Raw genomic sequence first — 24,355 nt, 5'->3', positions numbered from 1 at the left:
CACTCACTAGCACTATGATCGGAAGAGACTTGGGAGTCATGACTGACCACAAGATGAATACAAGCCACCAATGCGATGCTGCAGCTGGCAAAGCAAATAAAACCCTGGCTTGCATGTACTGATGCACCTCAAGCAAGGCCCAAGATGTCATCCTCCCATTATATTTGGCCTTGGTGAGGCTGCAGCTGGAGTACTACATCAGGTTATGGGCTCCACACTCAAGAAAGAGTGTGGAGAAGCTTGAGAGAGTCCAGAGAGGCACATGCATGATCAGAGGTCAAGAGACCAGGCTTTAGGAGGAAAGACTGAGAGGCATGGGACTCTTCAGCCTGGAGAAGCTGGAATAGGCTCAGGGGAGATTTGGTGGCAACCTACAAGTACATCAAGGGTGTGCATCAGGACCTGGGAGAACATCTGTTCACCAGGGTACCCCAAGGGAAGACGAGGTCCGACAGTCACAAACTGCTGGAAGACTGTTTTAGACTAGACATAAGGAAAAACTTCTTTACCATCCGATTATCCAGAGTCTAGAATAGACTCCCCCCAGACATGGTACAAGCACCTACTCCGGGCATGTTCAAGAAGTGTTTGGATGATTATTTTGCTGGGGTCATCTGACCCCAGCTGACTTCCTGCCCTTTGGTCTTCCTACCCAATGATCTTACGAAGTCCCTTCTAGCCCTAATGTCTCAAATCTATGAAAGCTGGAAGCTATAACTTGTAATATATACACTAGGGAAGTCTGACCTGGGGAGAAGATCAGTATAAGGCCTATATACCACTGAGGTGCCTTTTTTTTTTTTTTTTTTTACAACCATGGTTAGTCACTGTAGAAAAGGACTTTTTAAAGGACTCTTAAAAGTTATCACTTGTGTCTAGTTTTTTTTGATCTTCCTTGTAATGAATCTGGATCAAAAAATAACATTCCCCAAATACAGATATTCAACTAAGACACTCATTCTCAATGTTTAAAACAGATTTTCAAATCACAGAACACATCTTATGGTAGCAGTTGTTTGCACTGGACATAACATGATTTTAGCTCCTTTAAGTGTTATTATTACTGCTTTATTTCCTGTCTTTAGGAACAGCAAGTTAAAGGTCCATGCAACTTTATTAACCAGATAGCACCTTCATAGTATCAAAAAGAAAGTCATTATTTTATTATGATCATAGTCAAGTCAGTACAGGAAAAAAATTGCATAAGTTGTTTAAGTAAAAATAGATCAGTAAAAACTCATATTATACAGTAAGAAAATGTAGCCGGATGGAAGTGTTTTTTTTTCCTTTTAGAGAAAAAAACTATTACATATAGTATGGTTTGATAACCTATATCTATATGTATACACAAAGCCAAAACTCTTAGCCATATACTTCCTCTTCCTATGTGGAAGAGAACTCAGAACATGCACAGGCCCTTAATTCTGAATCTAGGGTTGGGGGGAAATGTGTCCTGTTCCTTTTGCATCACAGAACTGCCAGTATTCATACTATGTGAACAAGTCAGCAAAGTCCTACATAGTCAAAATAGTGTGAGATTTGGATAAAGTGCAAGGAAGCATGGAATAAATATGCTCTATATAGCATAATTCATCCCAGGAAATAGCATAACCAATAGATCACAAGCAACAGGACAACCTCTGTTCTCAGTAGCAGTAACTATTATCATGGGATCGGTAGCCTTCATCAAGAGACTCAACCACTGCATGTCATCCAACATGGCAGATGTACTGCTAATGCTTGGTTAAGGGGAGTAAAGGGTGTAGTGATTATCTGTGTTACACTTGTGTGGCTCAGATCCAGTGGGCTAGTGAATATGTCTGTACATCACAAGATCTTAGTCATTTGGTAACTCTGCCCCTACCAGGAGGGAAGGATGTAGCATCTGGAAAAAAATGTAATGGATCTTGTCAGGTAAGATCTCCCCTTTACAAGGGAAGGGGAGAGCATAGTTCTAAATGTTTATGTACTATTAATAAAAAAAGACAAAATAACTTGGAATCTGTTTAAACACTTCAATAAGTTTCTTTCTGATCCTAGCTGTATTTCCCTACAGTAAAAACCTGAGCTATTAAAAGAAAATGTAAAAAAATAATACTTCTAAGGATCCTAAGAGCTGAGTCTTAGATGTACATTCCCCAAATTTTACTGCAGTCTATTCAGAAAAGGGGAGGGGGGTGGAGGGTGGGTTTCTGACCTTCCAAATAAAATTATAGTGACTAACTATTGCATTTAATGGTGCATAAAGAGCAAAAGGCTATTTTTACCCAAGTTCTGAGGTAATAAACTGCTTTCTTTAAAACGTATTGGTGCAAATTATTCAGCCAAAGAACCTTTAGTAACTTCCCTGATGTGGAAAGAAACTGAACAACAGTCTGTGGCATACTAAATTGTAAATAATATCATAGTTCGTCGTGGTTTTTTGTGAGGTCTTCCCCATAATTGGTAGCTTGGCTTCCAACAAACATGTTCCAGTTGTCTAGAATCTCCTCTTTGGTTAACTTTTGATCCTACAAAAAAAAAAACAACAACAAAAAACAAAAACAAGTATCTATTATTTTTAATACGTATATACTGTAATACTTGTTTAAATGCTATAGTACGGAATTCTCCAAGGGAAGAGGTAACAGGTTTAGGGATCAGTGGCTGAGACGCTGGTTGTATTGGAATTCAGTGGCATAGCTCCCATTGGATTCAGTAGAGTCAAAAAGGTCAAAGTATTCTGAAATGAAGGCTGCTTTTAATCTTTACAGACATTAAAAATAGACACTTTACTTCAAACTGCTCGCGCTGATCCCAGAGCATGCCTAGAAGAGACACTGTATTAGTTGGACACAGCTTGCCCAATGTCTGTATAGATCAGGTGCTTTAGTGGGGCCTTTTGGGTGCTTTTATTTAATAGCTGATTGAATGAACTATTAGGTAAAAGTGCCAAAAAGCCCTACTGAAGTGCCTGATTTATATAGATGCTGCAGAGCTGGGCCAAATGCACTGCTGCTTCTGGTAAAGCATGTCTTTTTTTTTTTCCCAGGTCTGTCAGCAGCCTAACTCATCAAATGATTTATCAGCAATAAGAGCATGCCATTTGTCTGCATGCACAACTTCATGTATGTTTTTAACTTTCCTTTCTGAGTATTTATATGGAAATCTTTTGTCTGGGTTGATAAAGATGCTCAACTAAAATTAAAATGAAACAAAAAATTCATCTCTATATATGGGAGTCTTGATTCATCAGATTTAAGCAGTGGAATGTCAGCTGGACCAGCAAGGGCAAAGGCACCCCTCCTGCATCTGCTGATAATTAGTATCCTTTCCTGACAGATGCTGAATGGATGGGTCAGACCTTAATCCACAGATGTATCCTATTTCCTACAGTCTTTTTACAGCTTTTTATTAATTTACTGATATCTTATTTGTTTATTACAGTTTAATATAGAAAGGTCTGTGACACCTTTCCAAAAAAGAAGAAATGGTTAGAAATTCTGATGTGGAAAGCTAATTTTCTACTAGAAGGACACCAACAGATTTACCTGACCTAAGGATATAGTATTTTGTCAGCTATTATTTGTGGTCTCCAGTTTTATCTACTCAAATTTGTATTGCTGCATTAAAGCATTAGCAAGCCCATTTAGGGAATACTAATAAGAAAAGTCATGAAGAATCATTCCTTGCTGGTTGACATTATATAAAAGGAACCAATTAAACACTTAATCTAACATTTATGAAATATACCAGAACATTAAGTACCTTGTCTACATCTGATTCATAGACTAAGTGCCTGGCTTCAGCTTGTGCATGATCATAGTCTTGTGGGAGAATCCAGTGCCGAATCTCTTCTTTGTCCATTTTTCCATCCTTGTTTAGATCCCGGAAATCTGAAAACTGCTCACGTTCAGTAACTACCCAGTCAGGTTCTGGTCCACCCTCCTCATTTGCAAACATATCAGCTGGAGGAGAGATCAAGGTTTGAAGTCATGTTTAGTTAGTGAATTATATACAGTCCTCCAAGATACTTTAGCCAAATACTAAAAGTATCACACTTGTAGTTTGTGTAGGACTTCTGAGAGTAGTAAAATGGGGTGTATGGTGGAAGATGTGCGTTTGTACACTTCCTGTTCCACTAAAATGTTTTCACCATTGATGGTTTTATCCATTATTAAATTACCTTTTCAGTACACAAGTGGAAGACAAGGGAAGTTAATGGGCATGCCCAGGAAAGTGAACTGGCCCTAAGGATGTCTTCATGCAGGGTGTACACATAAGGAAGTTTACAGGATCTCTCTCAAACTGCAATCATGATCCTTCAAGTCACACTCAGACATATGGGGGGTGAGGGAGGGGAGGTGGGAAGAATGCACAGCAGCACTATGTCTTGTCCCTGCTAGCAAGTGTCTTTATGGATAACCATCAGAACTCAGCAAGGAGTTGGTGAAGGAGTAAAAGGCAGAGGGAACTAAAGAAAATAAAAATCCGCTAAATGAAACTAAGTGAGCATTGTTCTGCTTTTAAAGAGAGCTGTATAAGAAAAATACATCTAAGTCAATAGATTAATTTTCAACTTCTCAGGTAGAAACATGTTCAAATGGAAGATAAAGAAGTGTCCCAGGCTGGGAAAGGATTAACAGGTCTGAGGCAGCCTGAGCTGCTGAACATCACAGCAATAAGTGCACACGCTCTGGGCACATCTACACATGCTATTAATGCACATGAATAAATTCCAGCACAGTCAGCACCAGAGTTAGCTGCTTCCCAGGTGCAACATCTTCATGTGTGTCTGGGACCACACCAATTTGAACCAGGGCAGAGCAGTTCCAGTTGACAGGGGAACCAGGGGGTCAGCCTGTGAGCATAGCACTGCTCCTCACCCCCCGCCCTCCAGCTCAACATGCTACAGAGGGTGTGGCCGGGGCACAAAGGTGCTACACTGTGGGACTAGGCATCAGGCAGCTCCCCCCTCACTGTAGCATCCTTGTGCCTGAGCCAGCCCCGGTCAGTCTACATGTTTCAGCACACATAATTATTCCACTGTAGGACAGTACTTGTCCTGGACAGTACTATAGTGCAGTAGAGTTAATTCACTTACTGCACCCTAATATGGGAACATGTGACGACTGTAACACTTTACTGCACAGCTAATTAGTCAACGAAGTAGTAGAGTGCATATGTAGATGCACCCACTGTGATCTTGACAGAGCCCATTCTTCTGAAACCCAGATTTGGGACACTGACAGCGGATGGAAGATGAATTCTGTTGTACAAGAGCTGCGCTACACACCAAACCATGCTGCAGGCAAAGCTATATTCCTGACCAACCCAGTCAGAAGGAAAATACCATACTGAAAGCTGTCATTTGTGTGAGGAAAAAATAAGGGGAGCTGTAGGTAAAAAAGGAGTGGTGATATAAAGAGGAGGTATTAACTCAGGAAAGCTCTAGAGGACAGTACAGGCCTTTCACATTATTTTTTTTTCTGTAGCATGAAATTCAACTCTAGAGGAGTATTAGTTTTCTCATTCCTCTTGCCCTCTCCCTCGTCCTCAGCTGGGCTCCTTTTCCCCCAAACCCACCACCTTCGTGCTTACAATGTAAACCTGTTTTGTAGCTGACATTCCTCATCCCTTGTGGATTTGGTTGCCAAGGAAGTGCTGGCAACAAGTGCACACTATTTACGTGTTCCTAAGTCTCTATCAGCTTGGAGACCAGGGGCCAGCTGGCAACTGAAAGAGGTGCAGATGCAACCCTCTTCAGGATATGGTCCAAAATGAGCAATAAAAACCACATGCGTCCATACAGCTAACCTGGATTCTCCACTACTATAACTGCCCTAAAATGAATGGAGCTATCAGGACTCTGGTCCACTCTGGTCAAAAGGTGAAATGTTTGACTGGGAAGATTTGAGCCCTACACTTTTTGGGGGTCTGATCATTGCAGGAATCTCCATGGTCTTCAGCAGACTTTAGATCAGTCTCTTGTTTTGGAAAAAGAGATGGTAGTGTCCATGCTTGCCTGTTTGTTTATTTTATTCTAGGCAAAGATAAAATATGGATATACCTTACTGCAGCCATGGTTTAGTGCCAAAAAATTTGCTATTACCTTCGCACAAAGATAATTTAGGTACATTTTTCCCCCAACTGTTCAATAAAACTTCAGGTACCACCTTTTTTCCCCCAAATGCAGACACACAAGTTCTATATTGTTTATTTGAAGCAACTGACATGTCCTGTCAATTTGATTTTTATCATCCTTGCCAATGTGATGTGGTCGTGACTAGAACACTCCACTCTCCTATCTATAGAAGACAAGAGGAACCAGCATTCACATGGTAACAAATGTTGACAACTACCTTATAATTATACGTAGGTAGTGTCACAGAGTGAACAGAAATTATTGGGGAAATTATGCTGCACTGTTATTTCAGTCATAAATGAAGAGCATTTACATTTTAAGGCTAAATATAATTTACAAGGAATAGAAAATCCCTGCCATTTAATTAATGTGTATATATTGCTCTTGACTGTATTTGAAGGGATCTTTAAGGTAGTATCAGAAACAGAAAGATTCATCAGAATTTAGTCTAATACTTTTATGATGGTATATTTCTTTTTTTTAAGCAATCACCAAGGGAGTGACATTTCACACAGGCAAAATACACTGTGCTGCTGAACTCCTGGATTGTGCCTTCAAGGATCCAAGGGCATGACCAAAGTTTGACCAAATTAACTCACTGTGATTGATTTACTGTTCATGCTTCCTGCTCTGCTCCCTTTGTGTCACCTGAATGATGTGCTGGTGACCTTAATTCAGGCACTTCAGAATTACTGAGTCCTTGACTTTCCAAACTTAATGGTCTTTTAACAAAGTTTCTTTGATGTAATTCCTAAGGAGGGTGGTAGGGGGGCGTTGTTTAATTTGAACTGTAAAATCAAAAATTCCATTGAGTGGAACTAAACTGACCCTTCCACAAATCATCACTAGAGCTGGTATTTTTAAACTCATGGCAGAATTTCCTATCACTTGAGCTCACAAAAGAACTGGCAGCAGTAGAAGGCTGTTAGCTGCTACACGGAGATGACACTAGACATGCACTGAGGCACACACTTTGCTGGTGGGTTTCACAGCTATTTCCTAGATACAGAGGAATGTTGAAACTCAGGAATACTGGTTTCACTTCCAGTTTCCTTAGCCCAGTGTGTTCTGGTTGTTACAATTCCTTCTGCTCCTCAATACATTTTGCTGCTATCCTGCTTGGCTCATACCTGTTCCCCACCCCTGCTTCTGGCCTGCCCCTCTCTTCTGGGTTCCCACTTCTGCCTTCACATCCCCTCCCTTATTTCTAACTATTCCCCTTCCTCTGCTTCTGTTCTTTTATGTCCTCCTACTTGTGTTTCTTCCCCTTACAATTGGTTCCTACAATAACCAATTCCCACGCTCTTCCCTGTTCTCCTACCCTCCTCCATCTCTGGCTCCTCCCCATGCCCCCCACCCCACTCGTGTTCTTATTCCATTGTCCTCTAACCCCCGTTCTTCTGTTTTCCCCGACACATCCTCCTAATCCCTTGTCCCAAGTTCCTATCCAAATATTCTAAAATAGGCATGTCAAAATCACCTCCTGCCCTGAGCCATTCCAGACCGTGGGACTCCTTGTGGCTGGGATCCAGCCCAAGGCAGAGACTGGCACAAGCCCAGGACCTGTAGTCACAGTGGCAGCTCTGGTTCTGGCCCAGGGCATGCAGTGGCAGCAGCACCTCAGGGCACATGGCTCTGGCTCTGACCCTGGTGAAGCCAGTGACAGAGGAAGAAGCAGTGTGCAGGCCAAGTAGCTGCTTGCCACAGAAGTCGTGGTGGTAATGGGAAAAGCAGCCACAGGATGACCAGCACTTCATCAGCCTTTGCTCAGCCTCCTATTGCCAGTCACCACATCCCCTGGGGCCCACAGGCTGGATCCAGCCTATGTCGTGTATGTTTGACACCCATGCTTTCAGATATACCATCCACTGTTCTTCACCCCTCAGGCTACTTCTCAGGAATAGTTACACTTCCCAAAAATCAGCCCTAGGCTGACACCAAGATCATTTTGGCCCAAAACATTTAAATTTGGTAAACTTATAAGCAACAGAAAAGCAGGCTTCTATAATGGAAAGTATTGGGTAGCTTTTAGTCTGGTTTCACTACCTCACTAAAATTAAACAAAACTTTGTTCACTTCAGACAATGGGATAGCTACACAAACTGTATCTTTGTGCTGTTAATATTAACTTAAACCCAAAAGGAGTGGTCTATAACTGTCTATGTGTTTCTTGTTAAATGTTAACAAAAGTCAAAGAAACCCTCATCCAGCACTTACCGATGTACTCATCTTGATCCACAAATCCATCCTCATTTTTGTCAATATCTTGCAGCGTTTCCTAGAAAATAGTTTTATGAAAGTCATTAAGAGATAGCTGAAAATTCCAACAAAGGTCTTTCATTAACCAGGACCCAGTTCTTCCCAAAATTATAAAAAATGAATTCCTAAAGTAAATCTTAAATTGTTTTACCCTGTTTAGCCATGCTGTGTTTTAGAACAATGGTTCTCAACATTTTTTATACCAGGACCCATTTGTAAACATCAGTGGCCAGTCCTGACCCAGTGCCCCTCACTCCCAACCCACTGCCTCCCACCCCCCAGGCCCCAGCCCCACAGTGTGGGGGGCAGGAAGTGGGTTTGGAGGGCATGGAGGCCCCCAAGCAAAGCACCTCACAGGCTGGAACTCTGACGGCCTGCAAGGGAAAAGCCCTGTTTCCCACATTTTTCTCCTTTAAAGGAGAATCTATTTTTAAAAGTTTGTTCGTGACCGTTTCATATTGTCTTGCAAGCCACTTTTAGGTCATGACCCACAGGTTGAGAAACTCTGTTTCAGAAGACTTCAAAACTTAGAGAGATGGCCTATTCTTGTATTCCTTGTGCACAAGATACTTTATTCTAACTCCAATGTGAGTTCTGTGATCATAAGGAATACAAAAATCTCATGAAGAAATTCATATGAATGAATCTGGTGACTTAACTACCTAGACCAGCAATTCTCAATCAGGGTTTTGCATCACCCTGGGTACTTTGAGATCCTTTCAACGGTGCCCTATGGTGCTACACAATGTTCACTGTTTGGCATGCAAACACAATTCACAAGGTAAACCCAATTTTTCACATAGGGATCCATAATGTTAAAAACGTTTTGACCTGTTGTGTCTCAGTTTTTTGCAACAGAAGAGTTTCTCTATTATTTTTCTGTATTCAAAAAACAGATGAAAACTCTGAGCTAATATTTTTTGAGGGATGCCTTAGTCTAAAATGGTTGAGAACCACTAACCTACACATTTACATTGCACTAGTCACTCCACTATATAGTACCAACTCCAAATTGAATTTTTAAACACACAGCAAAACACCTAATTCTGTTTTGATATATAATTTTCACTGGTATTTTGGCACAAATATGTACTCTAGACACTTCTGTTTCACTTAAGAGTGCCCAAAGTAGTCGTTTGTTTGTTTGTTTTAAATCTCATTAGACAAATTGAAATACAGCGCTTATTTATTATTTTCAGTTTTATTTGTGTATGCATCTCTAAAACCCTGCATTGAATGGTTAAAGAAGTGCTTCAAAGCTCACATCAGAAGAATAAAAGCATATGGAATGTCACTGGTTTTGCTTTGCTTACCAAGACAACTATGTCTTTCATATGCTCAAACTCCTCTGGGTGAAGGAAAGCTGTGAACTCCTCACGTGTGGCAGCTGAGTCTCCATCCAGGTCTGCAGTTTTGAATCGCCTCTCATCCCTGGGAAGCATTTTTTTAAAATTGTGTTGATCAGTCGCATCTTGAAATTCTTCTGGATTTTCTAGAGATTAATCAGAGAATCTCAAAACCATGCATCTTTACTGATACATTATCTCTGTGTTTAGACTCACAGCCTGATCTATCGGTTATCTTTTCACTACGTTATCATCATGCGAGAGACTGAGTTGCTAGAATATACTAAAAACTTGTATATACCTATATTAAAGGCTCCTTGTTGCTACAGCAGCTACATTGTTACTATGGGAGACTTTGAGATTCTAGTTGTAAATTGAAGATCAGAGGCCAGCCGTTAACATGTTTTTGCAATGTACCGGGGTTCTACCTTAAGAATGACAAGCCTAATTTAGTTTACTTCAAAACTGCTGCTCCCAAGTTTTAGGAGTACATTCTTTCCTCTCCCCTATTTCTCTCCTTATTAATCTGTTCATCCACTCTAGGTGCAACTTTTCATTTCAGAAAACAGTATGAAAGAGAGAATAAAGTGCAATGAGGCATCTTCTGGAGCAAGTACAGTACTTGTGATATACAGGTGGGTAAATAGTGTCTACCATAATTGAAATAAAAGACTTTTCCTTAAGGTGCTCAAACAATGTACATTTCAAGTCATTTTGTTCAGTTATTTTATTTAGATACAAATATTGCTCTGTAGGTCGATACAGTTGAAAGGTCATGTGTCCCATCCCTGTCTGTCTCCCCCACCACAACCCCTCCACCTTACAGGACGGACTGTTTGGTGTTTTCCTATCTTCTGACATATTTTCTGTTCTGAATCTTCAGCAACTAGACTATCACCTTTTGAGAAAGATTACTTTGTTTAGCAAAATGACCCTGTTTTTGTAGTGTAGCTATATTTGCTTCTTCCTGCACAAACTATGACTTTATATTTCTAAGGCTTGAGCCAGCATATGCTGGGATTGATCACAGAATCATAGGGCTGGAAGGGATCCCAGAGGATCATTGGGTCCAGCCCCCTGCATAAGCAGGAAAGACATCTGGGGTCAGACATCAGCAACCAGGTGATCGTCCAGTCTTCTCTTGAAGACCTCTAGGGTAGATGATTGCACCACCTCCAGGGGGAACTTGTTCCATAGTCTGCACACCTTAATTGTAAAGAACTTTTCCCTATCGTTCAGCCTGAAACTATCTTCCAGGAGTTTGTGGCTGTTGTTTCAAGTTTTCCCCTTCTCAACTTTTCAGGTATATGCCTCTGATATAATGGTAAGCTGCAATCAGGTTCCCTCTCAGCCTTTTCTTTAGGCTGAAGAGTCCGAGATCCCTCAGCCTCTCCTTGTATGCCTTGCCATGCAAGTCCCTAATCATACGGGTGGCCCTTCTCTGGATCCTCTCGAGTTTTAGCATGTCCTTGTTGAAGTGCAGTGCCCAGAACTGGACACAATACTCCAGCTGCAGCCGCACCAATGTTGAATAAAGCGGGAGAATCACTTCTTTGGTTTTACTGGAGATGCATCAATTGATGCATGCCAGAGTTTTATTGGCCCTAGTGGCTACTGCATCGCATCGCCAGCTCACATTCATGCTGGGGTTTATTGTTACCCCCAGATCCCTTTCATTTGTAGTGCTGGTCAGGTTAGCAATGCCAAGCCTGTAGGTGTGCTGGGGGTTCTTCCTTCCCAGATGCAACACATTGCATTTCTCTGTGTTGAACCTCATCTGGTTCCGTTCTGCCCAACATGCCAGCCTGTCTAAGGCTGCAGATACAAGCAGACCATCTGAGGGTGTGTCTGCACAACCCCATATCTTGGTGTGATCCTTGAACTTGGCCAATGGGCTTTTCACCCCCTCATCCAGGTTGCTGATGAAGATATTGAACACCTGGGGTACACCACTGACCACATCTCACCAGGACAACATTTGGTCATTTGGTTTGGTAGCTTTCATCACTGAGTCGTTATCTCTTAAGTCTGAGGCAGGTAAAAATCCTACAGCAAGTTCTGTGAACACATTTTACATGGGATTTGATGAAGTTTTCCAGTAAAGGGAACTAGCTTCTGTTTAGTATACACTTTAGAGAAAAATCATTTAAGTCTGGGCCAAGCAGCTTCTGGATTATGCTAAATATAAATTTTTCTTGGTGAGTGCAATATAAATGTCTAATTAAAATAAATTATTTTGGTCTGTAAAAATTCCCTAGTGTCAATTCCTACATCCTTAATGATTAGCCAAATCTCCCTTCTGTTCTTACTTCCAGCTCCTCCACTATTTTTTTGTTAGTGTATCTGCTTGAGCTGACAGTTTCTAGTTTTTGGGTTCATTCCATCCATTTGTTTTCAGACAATAAGTCTAGTGGAACTCTCTTGATTTGGGGAATAGCTTGTTCTGCATTACTGCAGACAGCTGGACTAAATGACCCTTAAGATCTCGGCCAACCTTGTGACTGAACAACTGCTTCTTCCTGACAAAATGGCTGTTGAGTTGAGAAGGAGTTTGAAAGCTTATCTTTTCTACCCCTAATTTTGCTCTCATTCAAATGTGGAGTTCAATAAAGCCCTGAAAAATTAAGTAAAACATTTTCACCAGAATTTCTGTTGCTTTCTATTTAAGTTTCCACCAGAAACACAGAAAGCTTTCACCAGAAACTTCTGTGTCTCGCATAAGGCACAGAAATCTCCTAAATCAGATCCAGCCAGGGCGATAGTTTGGTTCCCTCCTCTCACCTTTCCTTCTATATGAGATGGAGCAAAACCTGTAAATCTTAAGTTCTCACACTAAAATATTTGGTGAATTAAGTTTAATGTGATGCTCCTATATTTGGTGCACCTTGTTAGTGTTGAGTAAATTATTGTGCTCATTTTCACTGATCATAGCAGTTTCTCTTATTTATTCCTCTCTTATTCCATTTCAATCACTGTTTTTCAGTTTGCATCAAACAACCTTCCCTCCAAATTTCATAGGGATTTTAGTTGACTGTAGCATGCACCTGAGGCAGTCATGCTAACATGACAGATGGAGCCACTACAAACCATCACAATACTCTGGAGATTATATGTAGGTGTATTCAAGTAAAAGGCTTTTCCCAGAGTCAAAAGGAAGTAGCAAAGTTCTGCTTTATACCCACAAAAGCCAAGAAATTCAATGCCAGTATCCTTACATTTCCCTCTTGTACCTAGATCCTGACATGTCACGTCTCTGTGGGTGCTGCAATATCTAGGTTAAAAAGAATGGATGAAAAGTAAAGCTCCAAGATTCATTCTAATTTAAGGCGTACGTCAGATACTCTGGATAAAATCTCTGTGCCACTGGAGTACATGGCTGCACTGAAGTTAGGATTTTACCTCTTAGCTTCATTTTAAAAAGGTGTTTTTGCTTAGTAAAATAACCTGTGGTCTCCCCACTCAAGTACAGTACGATGGGTTCTGTAATATGTAGTACTGTATTAATATTGGAGAAAAAACCATTTTTTAAAAACTGTTCACTGCCTACATAGCATTTGGATTGGGTTTCATTTTTTACAAAGAATCTGTTTGATACAAACTGCTCATTTTGTCAAGTTTAGACAACAAACAGAGCTTTGACAACAGCAACTGGCAAACTAGGTGATATTATCCACCAGTTACAAGTCTGTTGGGTAGAACCTAAACATTATTTTTCAGTTAAAAGTGAGAAATATTCCAGGGTGTTCAGTAGCATGAAATTAATGTGTATTCCATTAAAAAAACAGCCTTATCACTAAACTGATTAAAAACTTGAGAAATATTCATGGTGAAACAATTTCAAAATTAAGACATCAAAAGACTCATCTGATTATAAGACAACTACTGTGGGAAACAGTTTTGTTTAATTGTAAGTGTTCACTGAAATGAGATTAAGACTGTGCTCTTCACAGTTTGAGACTAGTATTGTGTGCATCTACAGGACTGAAAGGGAATTCATGGGACACTGCTTGCATTCACCTGCTATCCCAGGTAACCATGTCGTGTAATTCCTTTCACAAATTTATCAGTATCTATCTTAAAACTAGGTAGGTTTTTCACATCACTACTTTTCTAGGAAAGCCATTCCAGAGCCTCACTGCTCTGATAAGCAACCTTTTAAATTTTGCCTTTGAAATTTATCCATGGCCTGTTTATACCCCTTGCTCTTGTGCCAGCACTGTCTTTTAGCTTAAATAATTAGTTTGTCTCCTGGGGTTTACCCTCCTGATGTTTTCATAGAGAGCAGTCATATGCCATATCAGCCCTCATTTTGCTAGCCTAAATAAATCAAACTCTTTCAGACAGGCTCTCCAATCCTCTCATTGTCATACTATTATTCTTTGCACTTGTTCCAGTTTGAATGCATCTTTCATGAACACAGGGCATATCTACATGTGCATTAATGTGCCTTTGCTACTGAGCATTAAGTTTAGTACTTCTAATGAGGTACTACATAAAGGCACATTAGCCCATGCTAATGCGCAGTAGGCAAAGGCAAACTTTTTTTTTTTTTTTATGATGCTTAATGCACAGTACACTCATTCTACTGAGCATTAGTGCATTAGTTGAGTTTTTGCTGTGACATACTAATGCGCAGTAGTATAAGCTACTGCGCATTACAGTGTCTCATAGAGAGGTGCCCACAGAATACCAGAAGCGTCCATGATGTTCCAGATGATGTCAAACCACTGTCTTATACAATAGCATTAATACTTCCATATCTGTATTAAAGCTTTTCTAAAGATGCAGCATATGGTGCTCTCTCTCAGATATTCCACACACGCCCTGAAAATGGAACTAAAGGGGTATGAAATACTTAGGTTGATCCTCAGCATAGACACGAATTTCACCCAGAGTCATAAAGAACAATATGATATAGCCTTTGAAGTTATAGAAATGATTGTGCCAGAAAAAGTACTTATGTTCTTATATCCTGGGATCAATAATTTCTATTAAGTTGCTTTAGTGAGCACAGTGCCTTTTTTTCTCTTTACTAAATCCAGTCTACCTTATTTCAATATCCTCCAGCAACTCTGCTTTGGCACCCGAATATTTATATTCTATACGGTGACAAGACATACAGGATAATAGTCTAGTTACATCCCATTTAAAACTTTCTACCAGGGAGAAGAAATATTCTTTGTGCATATTTTTTAAAAAGTCCTATGCCATTTTCAGTTAAAAAATAAATGTAGAAGCTTGACTTTAGAGAGCGAGTTTAATAGTTATGAACTGGGCTGATAGTTCTGGTGTCTGTGAATCAACAATAGCATCACAGATACATGGCAGCCATGTATGCCTTAGAGTCCACATCTAAGAAAGAGAAGTTAAGTGTTCATTTAGGGCATAGCTTCAATGAGTTTTGAACTGGACCGTTACTTCATGCTATTGAACATGCCTTACTGCTGAAAATGTGCAAAGGGGTGCCAATTGCAGTGGCAGACCAACTCCGTGCTGGGTCAGACCAATGGTCCATCTAGGCCAGCATTTTATCTCCGACAGTGGCAGAAGTGGATGCTACAAAGGGAAAGCATTAAGCTGGATCTCTAAAATAATCTATCCGCTATTTAATACATTTCCTCTGGCATCTCTAAACCAGTAATGGTGGATGCCAGGAGAAACATCTCCAACCATTGTATTCAACAGCCATTAATAGATCTATCAGTCATGAACTTATCTAGTCCTTTTTTGAACTTGGCTATAGTATCCACTTTCCACCACTATGGTAATAAATTCCACAAGTTATCTATGTGTTGTGTAAAAAAGTACTTTTTCTTATTAGTTTTAAACCTGTCCCCTACTAATTCCAGCGGGTGACCCACTAACATGCTGCATGCTCTGTGAGTGAAATGCACTAATATTTAATTGTTCAAATGTGGCCATATTCAGCACCTCAATTACACTTCCTACAGAAATAAGCCATAGCTTTCAAATATAGTAAAAAAATAAATGTTTCCTTAGATCTGGCCATTTAAGAGTTGAACATTTAGAATAGATCATGATCTGCAGTAATTCTGACAAAATAATTCCTTGCTACTTTAATCAACAATTGCATTATAATTTAGACAGTATCCAGCTCTAAAAATTCACAAACAACTGATTAAATGCATATTTTGTTGTGTTGTTATACACTACTGCATCACCCTTCTCTGAATAGTAAAAGCAGAGACTTTTACCTCAGCTGCACTATTTAAGCCCTCTCCCTGAAGACTTAAGAGTTCAGAAGCTAACACTTAAGGCCAGATCCTATTCCAGCTAGTAGTCAAAGTGGGCCTAGATGTCTAAATGTGAGGCTGTTCTATCCTGCTCAAATGCTTGAAAAAACATTAGTGAAAAAGGTGAGCGACTGCATTTTGTGACTTAGTTTTAAAACTAAGATGATGGAGTGTTACAAAGTAAGAACATTAACAGCTTTTCAAAGACTCAAACAAGGTGGAATAGGGCTGCATTTAGGTGCCTATGTCCTCTAACAGTGAAACAGGATCCAGCCCCTCATGTAGATGATTCCATTATTCAAATGAGCAGGTAAGTGACTCTTGATCCCTGCACTATAGTATCTTTCAATTTAGCATGAGAGAGGTATGTGAAAAGGTCCCAAAGGTGTGCCCCACTCCTGTTGATTCTGAATGAGAACATCATACCTAACTCCCTTGATGCTTTAGCTTGACAATTATAGCCTGAAAAACTGTTTTGGAGAATCTTACCTAGATAATAACCATATGTAGCTTGTTTGTATTCTTCCCAGGAAATTTTATTATCTTTGTTCAGGTCGTAATCTTTCCAGACTTTCGCTACATTTTCATAGATGTAGCGTTTCTGCACTCGTTTAATCCAGTTTTTCAACTCCTCTGGTGTGACATAACCATCTTTGTCATCATCTATTCTATCAACAATTTTCCTGCAAGAGAGAGAGAAACCATGGATAGCTGGGCAAGGAAATGAAATGTGTGTTCCAGTCCAGTTCTGTTATACGGCACAGGAGCCTAACTGTGTCTTTCCTTAGCCAGCAGAGGCAAAATGGCCAGTGCTTCAGAGACATACCCCACTGCTACAACAATATTGTATTTACAGAACATGCTAAAAAACATTAGGTAGTACATTATTAAATATTGCCATAAATAATTATAACTGAGTTATTATGATAAAAAAGCAAATCAATTGACAAAGTCCACGAAAGGATGTATTCTTGATATTTTTACAAACATGCATACAAGCACACATGTATATATATGTGTACATATCCATGTATAAATCAAGAATGCATCCTTTATTACACACACTGTCTTATCTTACTTGGAAGGAAAATCTTCTTTTAGGACCTGGAAAGACTGGCCATACTGGGCTCTGAGCAGATGAGCATGGAGAACAGTTCTTTATCCCAAGACGCAGGAAGGCTATAGTGTTGCTAGACTAGGCTTCCCACAGCCAAAAGCCTGGGAACTTTATAGTCCCTGCTGTGGTCTTTCTATGAAGCCAGCATTAAGGCAGGATGATCTATGCAGGGCCCTATAGAATGCACAGTATCTACACTCCCTACACAGCCTTCACCCTACCTTCCCCAAAATGCACTGCTCATGTTGCTAGCAGTCCCTACGTAGGCCTTTATTCACTAATTCACCATACCAAGCCTCCATCAGTAGACCTCCAGTCACTAACGCTAATTAAGACTCAAGCCAACCTCTGGAGGCTGAGAGCCCTCTAATTTCTGATTAAGTCAACAACACTGAAAACGCTCAGAGGCTCTTGGGGAGTATCCCCTTCTTAAAAACATGTCCTAAGCAAAGCTCTAACATGCTCAAATCTAAACTCTCAACCTATGTAACAAGAATAATCTCTTGAGAACTGAGGCTCTCCAAAATCATTGTTCTACAAGTTATTTTCTCCTTAGAGCCAAAAAAAGAAGACTCAAAGAAGATGAAGTGTTGACTTATCAACTCAGTAGTACAATGATGAGCTGAGTTTTCTTTAGGCTTTCTTATACATTTTGCTCTACTGCATGCTTGCCAATGCACCACTATAACCACGGTGGGAAGGAGCAGCTTTATGTTATAGAAGAAAGGGCATAAAAGACAGTACTTATATTTAAATCTCTCTCCATTATACCCAGCAGTGTAACAAAATTCCTATTTATACCTGCAAGGAAAACATAACTTGGAGGCACAAGTGATATTTTTGTATCATAACGTATGGCATCTCTTAAAAGTCCATTTTTGATGCACTGTTATTTTTTGTGCTTAACAGGTACCTTGTTGATTTTATTGGTTCAGCCTTTATCTATAGAAAAACATATAAACTACATTTATTCTAAAGATAAAATTTAATCTTTCCTTTAAAACAGAAACATTTCCATGTGTTAAATTTGTTCCATAGTCAACAGTGTTTTTAGAATCACCCTGCACTGTCTGTACCCCAAATATTGCAGTCTTTTGCCAGCATGTGCGAACTTAAGTGTTACGATGATGCTTACATTTTCACATTCCAAGCTGGGAAAAATACAAAATTATAATTAGTTCCAAAGTAATGAGTGTCAAGAACAATAGTGAAGTATTTCCTTTTTCAAATCTGCTTTTTAGTGTCCTTTAATTATTCAAAGAAGGAGCCCACAACATCAAATTCTGCCCTCCAATTTTACTGATAAGAATGGAAATTGTGTGCACCCTGCAGTATAAGTAGCCCAGTACTGAAGGGATCTCCTCTGCTATCACAGCACATGCATCACATAATCCCTTTTTTAAACTAATCAAGCTCCATTGTAAGAGTAGCTGGGGTTTTGACTCCCCACTTCTGTATTATAAAGCTGCTTCAGAAACTTCCCATTCTGCTGCTTAGAAAGCTTCTAATTTTAAGCCTCTATTATTCATGGCCAGTTTACACACACGTGTTCTTGTGCCAGCATTGTCCTCCAGCTCTAGTGAATCTTATCCAACAGCAAAAGAAATGTGCTCCAAGTCTTGACTCAGTGGCTAGAGACAGACGTCGCCAAATGAAGTAGATCAGCTGTCCTGGGGTGTGTTCCAGCACAGGTGATCCGCTTCACTGGGTGAAGTGCACATCACCCATTATCCTGCCCACTGATCTTGCAGGACAACAGACGACAAGGTCCCTGCGTGCAGAGATGTGCCCAGAAAACTTGGAGGTACCTCTCTGGAAGCAGGGAAAAGCCAAAATGCTCCAGTAAGTTCACTGGGCAGGGGCCATCAATCAGCTGATTGGTGATCTCAACCCTGGAACTGAACCAGAGTGAATCTGACACTCCGGTGCAGTTCCAGGACTGGATCAACCAATCCCATTTGTGGTCCCAGTCCCAGAACCACACCAATGTTCCAGCTTTCCTTGCTTCTATAGACATGCCCCTGGAATCTCCCCAGTTTGCTGCATTTGAATCAATTCTCAAGTTGCTCGTATACACCAGTTAGAACATACCAGCTGCTGCCCTTTTGAAACATTCCCCTTTTGAAAGGCTACATGCATTCATGTGTCCACAGAATTCAGTATACTGCTTTTAATCTCAAAGGAAGATATTATTCCTAACTAAACAGCATGTTTGCTCCTCAGAATCCTTCTTCAGGCATCCAACTGGATGAGCCACAAGTGGAAGCCTGCCTTATAGCTTCTAATGGCTAAAGGAGAGTGCATTATTTCTATAAGGAAAAAGAGGTGAGTATACCCCTTTAACTGCTCCTACTACCTTGATGACCCACAAAGTCACATAACTAAAGACACCTCCCCACCCCTGCTGACCCCAGCCACTGGGAATTGTTCTCCTGCTAACCACTGTTACTGGAACAGAAGAGAAAAGTACACTGGAACTGACTGGTAAACCTTTTCTTTTTTTTTTTTTTTTAAATCAGGAATCTGCCCTACAGTCTTTTCTGCCCAATGGGCATGTTCATCAGTGAATTTACCCCATGGCAAATATGACTTTATTGATTTGATTGACATCTGTATCTATTGTTAAATGCAATAAGTAACTGATATGATTCTACCAGAGGCCTCCCTGCTATTTTTAACACTTGCTTAATACCCCCAGAAATCAATGGGGCTAAGAAGCTGTGCTGCTTGGAGACTGCATTCCACTTGCATTTTTTTGCAGCTCAACTGCATCTCTTTTGTGATGTACGCATCACCTGTTTGCTTCCCACTGAAATAATTCTTGTGTTTTTGCCAACACCTTTATCCAAATGTTGTAAATACCTATTTATTTACATGCAAATGCATACTAGCAGTGAGGGCTTTGCAGTAGAACAAAAAGTAACTTTTTAATCAGAGGAGTCTTGTTGCTCCCATTTAAAAGTGACTAATTCTTTAACACAGCAGAAATTCAAAGACAGCATTCCACAGACACAGGGCTAGAACCAAAATATAGGCAATAAACATTAAGCTACTTCCAAAAGTCATGAAACCAACTGGTAAATAAATTGCTTTTCCTCAAAGTTCTATCAGCTGGGATGAGGGGGAATCCTGCCCCCAGCTCCTGAACCGTCACACCAGGGCAATGTCTCTGCACAATGACAGAGAAACTGAGGGGACATGCAGGTCCTGCAACCTACAGGTAAAACGCCTAGCTCTGAATATATTCCCTATGTGCCAGCACAGACAGGAATTTGAAGAGCAACATAGATGGGAGGACTAAAAGCAACAATATAAGCTGAAAGGAAGATACCTCCTCAACACAAAGCTGTTTTGGATGGCTGCCCAGCCCGGGGCTCACTGCTAGCTGCCCCACCAGCAGATGGGGCCAGGGCTGGGACCTGTCCCTCCCCTGCAGCTCTTTCCAAGCCCCTGGCCCCATATCAGGGAGTGCCCTGCCGCCTGGGCAGGGGGACATTGTCCCCACTTAGGCTTTGTCACCGGAGCCCACCCAGCAGCAGGAAGCTCCAGGGGGCCGAAAGCAATCTCCCAGCCCTGGCCAGGAAATAGCTATCTCCTGGCCCCCTGCTCCTAGAGCTCCCGCTGGCTGCTGCAGGGAGCCAGTGCAGGGCCAGAGGGGACAGGAGCAGACTGCTGCTAGGAGCAGCAAATCTGTCCCCAACTCCCCACACATGTAGACACCTGCCCAGGGTAGGTTTACTCTAAAGTACTCTAGAGTAAACCCACCCCAGAGCATTTGCACATGTAGACATGTCCCTTGTGTCCTATTTGAGTATATTATTTACTGGGCCATCAGCTTCATACATGTATGAATGCATCTTCACCTCCTTTCTTTAAGGCGCAGAGTGCACACTGAAATAATTAAAGATTAGGTTTCAACTTTTGCTGATTTCGAAGGTTACAGACAAGTATTTCACACCATTTCTACATAATAACTCTCCTGGTTCATCCCAAGCAAAAATTAGTATGGGATTATCTACTACAAAGTGATACTGCTTATATTAGAACACCCATATAATACAGAATACAAGTACAACCACATCCCTAAGGCAGATCCAGGGATGTTGAAGTGGTGCTGTCACAATCCCATTCCACTTCATAGCACAGTAAGTTCTCTGGAAGATGTACCAGCAGCTCTACCTCCCTGTAGACCTGGATACCTGGGTCCCTTGCAGAGTCCAGGCAGCAAGAAGATGGAGATGAGGCATTGCTAGAGCCTCCACACCAGCAGGTGACACTTGCAGGGCCAGGCAGGGAACAGGCACTGGAAGGGGGAACCTGCCTGCTGTCACCTCTGTCCCAGGCTGATGTCAGGGCAGGAGGAACACCAAGACCACTCCTGCCCTACTCTAGCCAGAGGGCACAGGGAGAGTTTGTGGGGGTCCCAGGCTCAGCCAGGGTCTATAATGAATGGGTGGCTATAATGAATGGGTTCCCCTTTTCTGTGCCTGCTCTTTCCCCGTGCCTCACCTCCACTGCCCCTATAGTTTGATCTCAGTTCCTACTCCCCAGACTCCAGAGGGGACCCAGGCATCTGGGTTCATAGGGACTGGAGCTGTTGACACAGCTTCCATCTCCACATGAGCACCATGCTAGAGCACCTGCTGGAACAGCTCAAGCCAGAGGTGGCCTTGGTACAGATCAAGGTGAGTGGGGAGGCACTGAGAACCAGGGGTTTTGCAATAATGGCAGGTGCCATTTGCATCTCCCATACCCTCCTTTTCAAAATCCTAGATCTACCTGTGACTGCATTCACACTAGTGCTTGGACTAATACAACTCCTTCATTCAGATTTGTAAGCTCAGCAAAAATAATGGGGGAGAATGAAGTCTTCCACCCATATGGTTTCTATAGTCTTGTGTTTGCCAAGTTCTTAGCTGCAACTCCTTAGTTTGTATCTATAGTACCTGTGATTCCAAGCTGGTTTCCTATCCAAATCTGGGCCTAGTAGATAGGCCTAGACTAATTAGCCTCTGGTATACCTGTAAAGTCACACCTTCGGTGATATAACTTTCAAGGGTAGACCTGGTCTAAAAGAAAATTCAGTGTTAGCTAAGTAAACCCAAAATGTTAATATAGCACATATGAATGAGACACATGGGTTGTCTGAAGCACTGATTTTGTTTTGCTCTTGATCACAGAAAAATTTGGGTAAGTTGTCTATTTATGAAAACTCATAAATATTTTGTTAGAGCATCTGTTATTACTTACTGTTGCATGTATCTCAGTCTCACCAAAAGCCCTCCAAAGCACTAGGAACTCATTATACTAGACAAAGTACAAAACAACACAGTCCTTACTTCAAGGAGGCTGCACTCTCATGTGAAACAAGGTCCAATGAGTATAACAAATAGCAGGAGAAAGGGAGGTCCAGATTAGTTATCCTGTGGAAGCTGTGATTTCATTATTCACACCCTGATGGTTCAAAAACATCAGAGCATGTGTTCCTTTTGGATAAAGCAGTGATGACCCAAGCATAGGTAATAGGATGGAAAAATGTAAGGACAGGCTGCAGGAGAGGTAGACCAATGAAAAAGAGGGGGTGTGACACAGTAAGCGATGAAGGGGCAAACAGGGGGAACTGTTAAGGGTACTAAAAATGGGAACGTGCTCGGTGCTGTAGCAAAGGCAGGGTGAGTGAAGTGACTGCCCTGGGCACCAAAGCAAAGGGATGCCAATAGGCACTACCCAGCTGGGGCTGGGCCTGCCGTCTGCTCATTTGTGGGGGCATGGGGACAGGGCAAGGGCAGCTCCTGCTGCTGCATGCATTCCCAGGCAAGCTTGAGGGGATATGTGCCCCCCGGATCTGTGCATGGGGAAAGGGCAGGCTACCACCGTGGACTGTGCCCCAGGCGCCAAACTTAGTTGTATGGTATGAACAAGCTTCATGTGGGCAGAGGGAGGAGTAGTTTGAGGGGGTAGTAACCCAAAGAGATAGAACAGGAGTGAGCAGAACCAGGGCAGCTGCAGCAGCAGTACCCACAGGTGAGCAGGAAGGCATGTTTGAAGGGCTCCACCCAACACCGGGCACTGTGCTGTATGAAGCGATCTTCAGTTGCCAACCTTCAGCTCCAACCCAGCAGCAGTGAGAGAGAAAGATCATGCAAGCGTTTAGAGCTGCGTGAGGAGGATGGTTTTCCAGTGTCACTGTGTGCTGCTCCAGCTGCCCAGGCAGCTTTTTCCAGAAGTCCCCTGGCAGCACTGGGAGGCAACTTGCCCCATGGCTCAACTGGGAGCCAGCAAAGCCTTCCCCATGCCTGCCAATGATCAGGAATGTGCAAGGTCTGCACAGGGCCCTCTGTGCCGTGGCAGCCCCTCACCCAGGCCTCCAGCAAAGCAACAGGCTTCAGAGAGCAAGAGAAAGGGCGGCTCAAACCAAGCGTCCTGCCCACTTCTCCATTGAAGCCTTCCCTTTTTTCTTCCACTGTACACTGAGGCAGTGGGACCTCCCTCTGCCACGTTATCAGCTGGGGGGGAGGGGGTGGTACTCCTCCTCCTCCTCCTCCTCCTCCCTGAGGAGTCCCAGAGTCTGAGGCTCCCACCTAGGGACAAGCCCAACTTTGCCTTACAACGCCCTGTTGCACCAGACTCTTTGGGGTAGATGCAGCATCCTTTATTAGACCAACTAAGTGGAGCAGCGGAGTGGAGTGGAGTGGAGTGGAGCAGTGGTGTGGAGCAATTGTTGCCAGCCAAATCGTTGGCAAAAATTGCTCTTTGCAAGGGGCACAAACACTCTTCTTCAGGCATAGGGAGAGTCTTGCAAAGAGCAATTTTCCCAGGCATTTAGTTGGGCTAATGAAAGATACCGCACCTACCCAAAGAAACTTGTCTGCCTTGTAGATGATCCCGGGCCGCAATCAACCCCCAGGGAAAGCGCGGCGGTTTCCTCCCCTCCCCTCCCCTCCGTCCTGCAGAAACAGCTCGGCCCAGCCCGCATCCTGCCCCTCTCACCCCAGCTTCTCCTTGCTCTCCTCCGGCGTGAGCTGGTCAAACGTCTTGGCTTCCTCCTTGCCCAGGAAGGCCTCGTGGTCGTACTGGAAGCTCTGGTTGTCCTCGTGCGGCCGCTCGCCCAGCTCGGGCTCGGGGTGCACGACCCGGTCCTTCCTGAAGGTGGGTTTGCCCCGCGCCCCGCCGGCGCACAGCAGCACCAGCACCAGCACCAAGGCGCCGCCGCCGGGCCGGCCGCCCATGCTGCCCCTCGGAGCGCGGGACGCCG

The 24,355-nt window shown here is 42.3% G+C and overlaps 1 protein-coding gene across 1 annotated transcript; it reads right to left on the bottom strand.

The window, feature by feature from the left end:
* Window positions 1-1,136: 1,136 nt before the first annotated feature.
* RCN1 (reticulocalbin 1) lies at window positions 1,137-24,349 on the bottom strand. Its single transcript, XM_019519521.1, has 6 exons — window positions 24,091-24,349; window positions 16,473-16,666; window positions 9,697-9,875; window positions 8,342-8,402; window positions 3,748-3,947; window positions 1,137-2,510 (listed from the first exon to the last, which is right to left on the bottom strand). The coding sequence occupies exons 1-6, from the start codon at window positions 24,327-24,329 to the stop codon at window positions 2,403-2,405; spliced, it is 981 nt and encodes a 326-aa protein (XP_019375066.1). The 5' UTR covers window positions 24,330-24,349; the 3' UTR covers window positions 1,137-2,402.
* Window positions 24,350-24,355: the final 6 nt, after the last annotated feature.

The sequence above is a fragment of the Gavialis gangeticus genome, unplaced genomic scaffold (assembly GCF_001723915.1).
Source record: "Gavialis gangeticus isolate Ggan-Ray unplaced genomic scaffold, GavGan_comp1, whole genome shotgun sequence".
NCBI lineage: Eukaryota > Metazoa > Chordata > Crocodylia > Gavialidae > Gavialis > Gavialis gangeticus.
Note: the sequence above shows the minus strand (reverse complement) of the source record. Positions and strands in the feature narration are given on the sequence as shown.

Bases quoted from the DNA above. Each gene is read 5' to 3' on its own strand.
- RCN1 (XM_019519521.1), bottom strand. From the start codon at position 24,329: ATGGGCGGCCGGCCCGGCGGCGGCGCCTTGGTGCTGGTGCTGGTGCTG. The intron at 16,667-24,090 runs GTGAGAGGGGCA...TCTCTCTTGCAG, and splicing joins GAGAGCAAGGAGAAGCTGGG to GAAAATTGTTGATAGAATAG. The intron at 8,403-9,696 runs GTAAGCAAAGCA...ACTATTTTCTAG, and splicing joins TGAAAGACATAGTTGTCTTG to GAAACGCTGCAAGATATTGA.